This window comes from Poromitra crassiceps (assembly GCF_964638095.1).
Source record: "Poromitra crassiceps genome assembly, chromosome: 1".
NCBI lineage: Eukaryota > Metazoa > Chordata > Actinopteri > Beryciformes > Melamphaidae > Poromitra > Poromitra crassiceps.
This window is the reverse complement of record NC_139623.1, coordinates 38,456,074-38,467,052: the sequence shown is the minus strand read 5'-3', so window position 1 is coordinate 38,467,052 and position 10,979 is coordinate 38,456,074. Positions and strand designations below refer to the sequence as shown.

The 10,979-nt window shown below is 43.9% G+C and overlaps 1 protein-coding gene across 1 annotated transcript in view; it reads right to left on the bottom strand.

The window, feature by feature from the left end:
- The window catches only part of acsl6 (acyl-CoA synthetase long chain family member 6), a gene marked incomplete at both ends in the record, with an annotated part of 94,912 nt that overhangs the window by 59,564 nt on the left and 24,369 nt on the right, over window positions 1-10,979 (bottom strand). Inside the window, one exon of the mRNA XM_083646527.1 lies at window positions 75-295. Within this exon, the coding sequence (XP_083502653.1) occupies window positions 75-295 (221 nt within the window). The remainder of the gene's footprint in view (window positions 1-74; window positions 296-10,979) is intronic.

Sequence of the window (10,979 nt, the reverse complement as noted above, 5' to 3'; positions counted from 1 at the left end):
ACAACAGTGAATGAGAGTACGTGTCGATGACTACGCGTGTGTATCTCTGTGTGTGTGTGTGCTGCCCCTCTCACCTGCACCTCCTCAGACTGGTGCAGCAGGTTGCAGGGTGGCTGGATGGCACGCGGCCTGGTGGCCAGCCAGTAGGCCAGCACGGCCGTCAGCGCGCCCAGGCCCACCAGTGTGGGCGTGGGCAGCGAGCGGAACCACTGGCTCAGCTCAGCCATCTCCGGGAGCCTCAGGCCCATCAACAGCTCCTGGGCCTGCATCTTCTCCATCAGGGTGGAACTCAACTCTGCAGCGTGTGCAGAGAGAGAGAGAGAGAGAGGGGGGGGGGGGGGTAGAGAGAGAAGAATATTATCACTACTATTATCAACACTGCTCAAACGCCTCAGCCTCAGTCATGCCATCATCTAAGAAATCAATCAATCATGTGAAGACTCCTCCCCCCACCCCCGATGCCCCCTGAGCACATCCGGCTTAGTAACAGGACCCCTCCCCCTAGACATTATCCTATTCCCCCTCCCTGCCCCATCATACAGTATGTCACTTTATATGCCTTTCTATATTTTGCACTTCATAATTTGTGATTGCTTTTCCGTATTGCTTTGTCTTCTCTGTTGATGTGACCGCTGCGCTGCATACTTGCACTAAGAATTGTAATCTGATTACTTACTGTGTCTGTGGCTAAGTGAATCTTGAAATATTCTATGTGATGAATCTATATAGAAGTTTATTTAATTTTACTTTATTTTTACTTTTTACTTTATCTCTTCTATTATTTCTATCTATGTTTGTATCGACGCTTTGGCGACATGAGCACATGTACGTCGTGCCATTCATAAACTTTTGTTAACCACAGACCTTATTTCATGCATTTAACCGAAATTCCCATATCAAAATCCCATTGACTTTTACACGTAAGAACCAGGAAGTGCAGGAACTTCAGGGTAAGCCTACAAAAATGTCATCCCTGCGGTACTCTATAGAGCTCCTTGAATTGAATTGAGAGAGAGGGGGGGGGGGGGGGGATAGAGCAGATTGGTTTCTCTTCCTGTAATGTTGCTTTTTCAGTGTATGCTAGCAGTGCTGTTACTACTTTGATGCAAATGGTTGAATATTCACCTGTATCACCAAATGTGTTCTGCATACTCAAATTCCAGTGTCGCCTCCAGAGGGCGTACATTACAACATTCCATTATAACAACATTATAATAGTCCCCATGAAATTGACTCCCATAACTATTACTTCCTGAGAAATGGAGTATCTTTCATGGTGACCTCATGCACCAGTAACCGTAAATATAAAGATAAGATACAGTAAGATAAGAAAGCACTTTATAGATTGACCTTGGGCAAATTCAGGAGCCACAGCAGCAAACGGTAGACAGTGTCAAGTACAAGGTAGTAAATAGGTACTAAAATAAAATGAAAGGTAATGTAGAACTACCTGTACATAATATCCAACAGTAGAGAGTTAGAGACAGTGCAAATAATGCAAATAAAATGCAAACTGCAAATGAATTCCAACCAATAAAACCATCAGATTTTGAAGACCCCGCCCCCAACTGATATTCCATTGGTTTAGACTTTTGAATGATCCCTCACTCATTCATGAGTGACACACGCATCAAATCAAGGAAGTAAAGACGGCATATATTCAGGCGGTGTCGACGTCATAGACGCATGGTCAATGGATCAGCCTGGGGGAAATCCTCCATATAGACACAAACTGATCCTTGCTATGATATTATATAAAAAAAATCACAGCTTAAGCAGAAGAAGAAGAAGAAGAAGAACCGCATCCCCTTCCACCTAAGACAGAACTGGTTCCAGGGACACGTTACGGAGCAGTTTTTGCTTACAGAGCCGAAACCAGGCACATCAAACCTCTGTGCAAAGGTTGCCACAAAACGAAACTCAATTCAGGAACTCAATAGTTGAGGGCTTTTCTTGTTTGCCATGGTACTGTAGTAGTATTGAATTTGTAGATAATAAAAGTTATATTGGTAGAGAAGTCAGATTTCCAGCATTGCTGCTTTCGGGAAAATATTTGACTCCACATGTTGCATTTTCATTTTGGAGCTATGGAGTTTCAGGCAGGCTGCTGTATCAACATATAGCATTTAGCATCAAATACTTGCTGGGACTGCTCGGTTAATTGATTGGATGGATGGATGAATTAATGCGTTCCTGAATGATTGGTTGATTGATTCATTCATTCATGGATGCAATCGTTCATTTTAAGTTGGAGTTTAAACAGTCAATCCTGACAGATACAATCTGATGCAAGGTGAAACCAAAGCATGATGAATGAGAGCATTGCACAACAGGTGTTGCCCGGCGTACTCATGCAGGCAGGAAGTCACACACGCACGCGCACACGCACACGCACACACGCACACGCACACACGCACAAGCGCGTTCATGCACTTACTGTAAAACATACACCTCCCATACTCTCTCGTCCATAGAGCTGCAGCTCAAAATAGAAAATCTATACTGCAGCACTGAGAAGCCGTGGACCCGGAAAATAAATATCACGCACAAATTAAAAACACACGCTGTGCTTATTAACCTTTGACCCCCCCCCACATGCCATGGGTGAGACGCACAGTTTAGCCGGGGGAAGGGGGGGTGTGTGTGTGTGTGTGTGTGGGGGGGGGCTTTCCTCTCAGTGAGTCAGACAACAGCACCACCTGACCTGACCAATGGTATCCAGGCAGTGCTGCAGCAGACGGCCAATCAGAATCGCTTACTGTCTGTATCTCTGTCAGATGCACACATGCACGCACGCAGGGAGGCAGGCAGGCACGCGCACACACACACACACACACACACACACACACACACACACACACACACGTGCCAACAGAGCATGAACCACGGAGCCATGTCATCAAATAAAGCAAAACCTCCCTGTTATCAAACACACACATACACACAGATATACACACACACACACACGCACGCACGCACGCACGCACACACACACACACACACACACACACACACACACACACACACACACACACACACAGATATAGAGAGCCAAAGTGGAACGTCACTTCCTGCTTCAGTACTGTACCAGAGATTTTCATCCGCCATTTATTTTCCCATAGACATGTCGTAAAATGCTTATAAAAATAGTTTTACTTCGTCAAACCAAACGATTCAGATATATTTAAAAACAGGAGAGACCACATTAACATTTCACTCGGACCAAGAGACAGCCAGACAACTGTAAACATGTGGGAAGGTTAACTTCCTCATTCGTCTGTGAGTGACTTTGGTGAGAAATATTGTGCTCTAGTTACAGGCACATGTATGTATGTAGGTATGTATTTCCCTCACGCACATATCGCTACACCAGGTAATCTGCAGGATAGAAGCCATATCTGACATGTTTGACACCCTTTCTATACTTTGTGGAATTTACAATCTGAAAATGAAGCAAGCAACAAAGTCAGCGAACCCAGTCTACTACAGCAAACTGTATCTGACTGCAACTCATCAAACCCAGCCTACTACAGCAAACTGTATCTGACTGCAACTCATCAAACCCAGTCTACTACAGCAAACTGTATCTGACTGAAACTCATCAAACCCAGCCTACTACAGCAAACTGTATCTGACTGCAACTCATCAAACCCAGTCTACTACAGCAAACTGTATCTGACTGAAACTCATCAAACCCAGCCTACTACAGCAAACTGTATCTGACTGAAACTCATCAAACCCAGCCTACTACAGCAAACTGTATCTGACTGCAACTCATCAAACCCAGTCTACTACAGCAAACTGCACACGCACACGCACACACACACACACACACACACACACACACACACACACACACACACACACACACACACACACACACAGACAGACACACATGATCAGCAAACACTAACAGCACTGCACAGTTATCAGCTGACAGATGTACAGCAGCATAATGACACACACCACATTTACATGATACAGTGATTGCTCACCATCTCCACTTTCTATTTAAGTCAAGTGGACAATACCTGCAACTGCTGTACTGTGTGTGTGTGTGTGTGTGTGTGTGTGTGTGTGTGTGTGTGTGTGTGTGTGTGTGTGTGTGTGTGTGTGTGTGAATGATTTTGCATTGCTTTGACACAATATGCGTTCAATGATGAGTGAAAGAAAAGTCCTCAATTCATTTCTCACGTAAATTCATAATGTATAAAGTCAATTTTGTGGATGTTTACATACTGTGGTGGAAATGTCTGAAATAAGAGACTTGGAGAAGGGAGAAGTTGCCTTTTCCTGGATTGTATTACTGTAGTTAAGCGCTGGGCGCAAAATCTCAACCAAAATCACAACCTGGCTGAATGCATAAAACTCCTGTTTATCAGCTTCCTTTATACCTTACAACGAGAATGAAGAGGTTCCTGACATTATACTGCATGGCAATAAGACCACATGCTTATGGTTATCAATAAGCATATAGGAAGGGTGTGTAATAGAATCTAAAAATGAAATTACGTCCTTGTCACATGTCACGTGTATGGGTCTCCGCTCTGAGCAGGAAAGACAAGGTGGGTGGTTAGCACTGTTGCCTCGCAGCAAGAAGGTCCCTGGTTCGAACCCCGGTCCGTCCCAGGTCCTTTCTGTGTAGAGTTTGCATGTTCTCCCCGTGTTCATGTGGGTTTCCTCCGGGTGCTCCGGTTTCCTCCCACCACCAAAAAACATGTATGTTAGGGTTAATACTCCTGTCAAAGACATGTATGTTAGGGTTGATACTCCTGTCAGTGCCCCTGACCAAGCCACTGGCAAAAGAACTGGAGTTGGTCCCCGGGCACTGCACTGCTCCTAGTTCTAGGAAGGTTCCTAGAGGATGGGTCAAATGCAGAGGATGAATTTCCCAATGGGGATAAAGGACTTAATTAATTAATTTTTGTAATCAAAGAGAGAAAGAGGCCACACAGCGCTTTGCCTATAAAATAACATAAAGCAATACCATTCCCCACGATAGTAATCATATCTTTTGGCAGTCGCCATCGACTGTCTTACATGGCTTATGAAGGCAGATATCTTACAACTGGCTTCGGCCTAAACAGAGGACCTTCACCCAGAGGGCATACTAGCCCCTCATTCTGTTATAGCAAGCAGATAATCATTTAATGCTCTACTGTAAGTATGATTATAATTTCAATTACACATACTCTTTTCAAAACTTTTCAATTAAAGTTCAAAACCTAACTTATGAAATTTAAGTGTACAGCATGTCTTGTGGTGATTTTTTTTTAAACTGTAAACTACATACATTTTACTGTATTAGTATCAGAATATTCTGTTTCCATTACTTTTCCCTTTGTGTATTTTGTAAATTGCACCAAAAAAACTGGCAAAAATAAAGCACAACGAAGCGAAAGTGAAGTCAGTAATTGGGAAACACTTGTAACTGTAATTGTAAAGAAAAAAAACTGTAACTCCATTTCTCCTCAGAGACTAGACTACTACAGTACGATCATTCAGTGTAGTGATCATATACGGTAAGCCAGACCATAGCAGATTAGAGACTTCTGAGGTGTTTTCAGAGGTGTGATGAAGTTTCAATTGTAGTGATCATATACTGTCAGCCAAGCCACAGAGCAGGGTGGAGACTTGTGAGGTGTTTGACCAGAACTGTCTGCTTCCCTTGATTAGTACTGGATTGACCATCTGTTTCCTGTTCTCACCCCGCCCCTTCACTTGCACAGTTCCAGTAACCTGCCCTAGACCCACTCAGTCACTCATCAAGTACCGGTAAATTGTGACTGACTGATTGTTGATGGTTGTCAGGAAACAACTTGTCTGTTGGCATTACCCTACTGTATGTATTTATATATATATATATATATATATATATATATATATATATATATATATATATATATATATATATATATATATATATATATATATATATATATATATATATATATTTTTTTTAACATTACATGAACAAGACAGATGAACAGGCTCAGACACACAAGACAAGAAAAGAAAAAAAATTACATACATTATCGGCATTGAACATTACAACTTGATGCTACCAGCCGTCTAAGGTGTCTATGTGCTTGTAAGAGACATTGTGCGTGGAATCCCAAGGAAGGGGTCCATAGGAAACCAACCGGGCGAGTCGCCCACCACCCCCAACATCAGTCATTCTTAAAGGAACACTCCGCCCATTTTCAACCAGCTTTGTATCATTAGAACATCAGTAGTATATCAGAAAACTGTAAACGGTTTTGAAGTCTGTCATTTAATTTGACAGTTATTGAGTGTTAAAGTGTGAACCAGTGACATCACTGGTCCACACTAACTCAAATGAATAACCCATTAACTCAAATCAACTCTCAATAACTGTCAAACTAGATGAATGATGAATAGTTTGACAGTTATTGAGAGTTGATTTGAGTTAATGAGTTATTAATTTGAGTTAGTGTGGACCAGTGATGTCACTGGTCCACACTTTAACACTCAATAACTGTCAAATTAAATGACAGACTTCAAAACCGTTTACAGTTTTCTGATATACTACTGATGTTCTAATGATACAAAGCTGGTTGAAAATGGGCGGAGTGTTCCTTTAACCACATCAAAATAGGCCAAAAACGGGTCCCATATAATCGAGAATCTTTCAAGCAAGTTGGCTCTCAGGAACCTGAGAAAGAAGGTGAAGATGAGGACTTCCATTCCTTCAGAATGAGTCTTTTGGTGACAGTTGTCCCTTGTGTTAGGGATTGTTGCACAGCTGTAGGAAAGTTCAGAGAGGACTCCGAACAGCTGAAGATGGCGAGTTCCGCCTCCGGTTGCAGTGTTATCTTGTAGGCCTTAGAGTACCAATCAAATATTTTGGCCCAGAATTCCGTTAAGGGCAGAACCAGAAGGCATGAGATAGTGTGCCCTCTGAGATCCGACACCTGTCACATAGTGGTGAGACAGAAGGGAATATCCTGTGCAATTTATGCTTGGAGTAGTGAAGACGATGAGTGACTTTAAATTGGATCAGGTGGTGTCTGCTATTAACTGAGCAGAGTTGTACCCTACTTTATGTATTTGACTGGTTAAACAGGCAGCACTAATTGTGGGAGGAATTGAGTTCAGTAAAATATTACAATTATTTATGGAGTATGGACTATTTCAGGGTTTCTTATGTGTTGATTAAATGTAACGACCCACTGTATGCTGCTGAAGCCGATCAAGTTCATCATTGTCATCCTGAAAAGGAAACTTTTGTCGACAGAGTATCCATCAAAAACAGAAACTCAAAAACTATAGTATAGAAATTGACTGGAGATAGGGAATACCCCTTGAGACGAAATGTCTTTTCTTTATTTTCCTATTCCATAACCCACATTCTATATTATTCTTTCTGTGTTCTACAGTCTATACTCCACATTCTGTATACTGCATTCTTCCATGTTCTACACATTCCATAATCCAAATGCTATATCCTACTGTAAAATAAGGAAAACTCTCTCCGTCCGCCTGAATAGGTTGGCCTGCACTGCACATGGCCATTGGCATAGGCAGGCCAGGGACTGACGAGGCTGATTCTTCCATTTCCCCAAATTCAAGCTGTTTATGAGCATTTCATCTCTGGGATATGGACTAGTTCAGTTTAGACAATGTGATAATGTCGAAATGGGACAAACAGTCATTCATCTCCTGTCATTTCCAAGGCTTGATGCCTTTGAACGGTTCTGAGGGAACGATCAATGACACAGCACCAGCCAGACGGGCAGCGCACGCACGCGCGCATACATACGCACACACACACACACACACACACACACACACACACACACACACACACACACACACACACACACACACACACACACACACACATAAGCGACGACCATATATGGATTTCCTTTCCCCTCCCCCCGTGTTGAATCTGTGGATCTCAAATGCCTCTGCTGCTGTACGTGTAGAATCTGCCGATCTTGAATGCCTGCGCCGCTGCCTTTGAAACAATAACAACAGCAGCGCTAGCCGTTAGCTCGACTCTGAAAATGATGAAATTATGCAATGAAGCCAGCCCGCATGGTACTTTCAGTGGATGGCTGTAAAGGTATTAAACTGAACCTTTTTCCTTGCTAGTCCACAGTGGCGCTATTACCAGCCAGACTCTTTCCCGCTGCAGGGAGAGAGTCTGGCAAGCGAGACGAAGCCAGCAGCTACAGTGTTGACAGAATCAACACACCCGGCTGCATGCATGGGACAGCCAGCAGCTACAGTGTTGACAGACTCAACACACACACTGCAGCTACTGGATTAGTCACTGTTTTAAAAGAGAGGCAGAGGAGGCACAGGCTCTATAGACAGACTCCATAACCTACTGACTCTGCTTCAAATACTTTCTTCCTGCTTATGTCAAAACTGTTACAGGGCTGAATCAGTGCTAAATGAATGAAATTATGCTAGAGGTAGACTTGAAAGTGGCTGCCAGGTTTGCACGTTTCAAAATACTTCTGTAATGCTGAGCGAAGCTCAAATCATCCTCACATCAATCATATTATTAATACTTCCAGAAATCAAATGGAGGCTGTCTGTTTGTCTCTCTGGTTTAGTGCAAAGTAGACAGATATAGGTGCAGATATTCCGCTTGACTTTATCTTACAGAAAAGAGAGAAAGAAAAGCGATCGATATTTTTAAGACATTTCCACATTTCCACACATGCACAAATTCAGTAGCTTTGCATAGATTCTTAGTTTGTTCTGTCTTTCAATTTTACTATCTTTTACTATTTTTTCATTCTGTTTTTTGTATCTTCTGTAAAAAAAACATCTGTGACAATCCTGTTGGTTAAGAGGACTATAATAAATACACATGGCATGTAAGATGAGGTGTCACTTTGGGTGGTGAACATCTCATTTTGGAACAATAACCTTTTTAGCTTTTAGCTGTAGCTTATCTGTGCAGTGCAATGCTGAATGCAGCACTCATGTATGTGCGCGTGAGGGACACATGTCGGTGACATTCAAATTTTAGAAGCTGGAGGTTCGTCTGGAGCTGGAAACAATGCACTTCTTCTGACTCGTAACTTGACACCCACCCCTGACACCTGTCCCCTGACACCTGTCTGTGTGTCCAACCTGTTCTCACTCCGAGCGCGTAGCATATTGACGCTTTGTCCCGTCCCTTGTGCGTCGCTTGTTACTAACATGGTACCCTTGAGCGACACATGAAACGATTTGGGCTTTCCGACTAAACTCAATGCAAACCCATGGAAGTAATCTTTGACGCTTATGGCAACTGCTCCCCCATTAGCCTAACTGCTCCCCCATTAGTCAACTGCTCCCCCATTAGGGTCTGGAGGAGCTAACCTCTCCCAGACCCTAACCCTAAACCTAACCTCTCCCACCCCCCATCCCTAAACCTAACCTCCCCCAGACCCTAACCCTAACCCTAACCTCTCCCACCCCATGCCTAAACCTAACCTCCCCCAGACCCTAAACCTAACCTCTCCCACCCCCCATGCCTAAACCTAACCTCCCCCCAGGTGGCTTGAGAGTTCATTCCACCAGTGAACTACAGCTGGGGGATTGGATGCTTTCCAATTTAAAGCTATGCATTTCCTAGCTGCCAACAGGGCAAGATCTATGTATTTACTTTGAATGCATTGTTTTTGTTTGGTTGTTTGTCCAATAGTCTTGTTTGTTCTTGGATGGCCACACGTGTAAGTAGCTACAGTACGCATCTTGTTGTCGCGCGTGATGTAGTTTGCGCACGTCATAGTGCACGTGCGTGTGCGCGCATGACAAAAATGTTCTATTATCTTCATGTGTGCGTTTATGCATGCGTTCGCGAAAAACGCATAAACATTACGCGTAACATTACGCAGGGTGCACCAGTCAATAAAGCAGCTAGGATTGCACTCCGTACGCGTGCACGCGTGACCATTACAAGTCAATGGGGAAACTACATGACACGTCAATCGTTGCTTTGCTACACAGGCGTCAAAGCATGCGTGTGTGACGCGTTCAGTCAATAGCTGCGCATGTCTATTGAGTAGTCTGGACCTCCATACCACGCACGCATGCACGCACGCACGCACACACACACACACACACACACACACACACACACACACACACACACACACACACACACACACACACACACACACACACACACACACACACACACACACACACACACACACACACACACACACACACACACACAGGTCTTTGAGTCCATTCCAGTTGCCTTCTACAAGGCTTGTTGCTACAGCTGCAGTGAGAGGACAGCGTGTCGGCAGCGTCCCACAAATCACTCACACCATCAAGGACAACAACACCGACCCTGGGCGAAGTTTGAACTCACGGACCTTCCAGACGTTTCATTTGTGTCATCAAGGGCAGATGATCAAACCACCATCATTAGGTTGAACTTCCTTATCTCTACAGTATGATATACTAAGGGTTGAGGCACTTAGCTGATGCTCTTACAATGAGTAGGCCTAAGCAGAGGTTCGGTGTCTCGCTCACAGTTTTTCTCCCCAATTGTTCCAATTCCCCCTGCTGTCCCGGTCATTGCTCCACCCTTTCTGCCGATCTGGGGAGAGTTGTAGACTAGCACATGCTTCCTCCGATACATGTGCAGTCACCAGCGGCTTCTTTTCAGCAGCCTGACAGCGAGGAGTTTCACTGGCAGGACGTAGCGTGTGGGAGAATCACACTATTCCCCAAATTCCCCTTCCCCAGAACAGGCGCCCGGACCGACCGGTCAGAGGAGGCGCTAGTGCAACGGCCAGGACTCATAATAACCCACTGGCTTCCGAACCCTTCAGCTTGTTACTGTATGTAGAGTAGTGTAAGACATTGACGTTACATGTAATTGATGGCAAAAACGTTAAGTGAAAAGATAGCATTCCTCAAATGCCCCAAACAAGGAGAAATGTACATTTCAACATTGACTGCAGGCAGTTTCCGCAAGTTGCTACCATACAAGG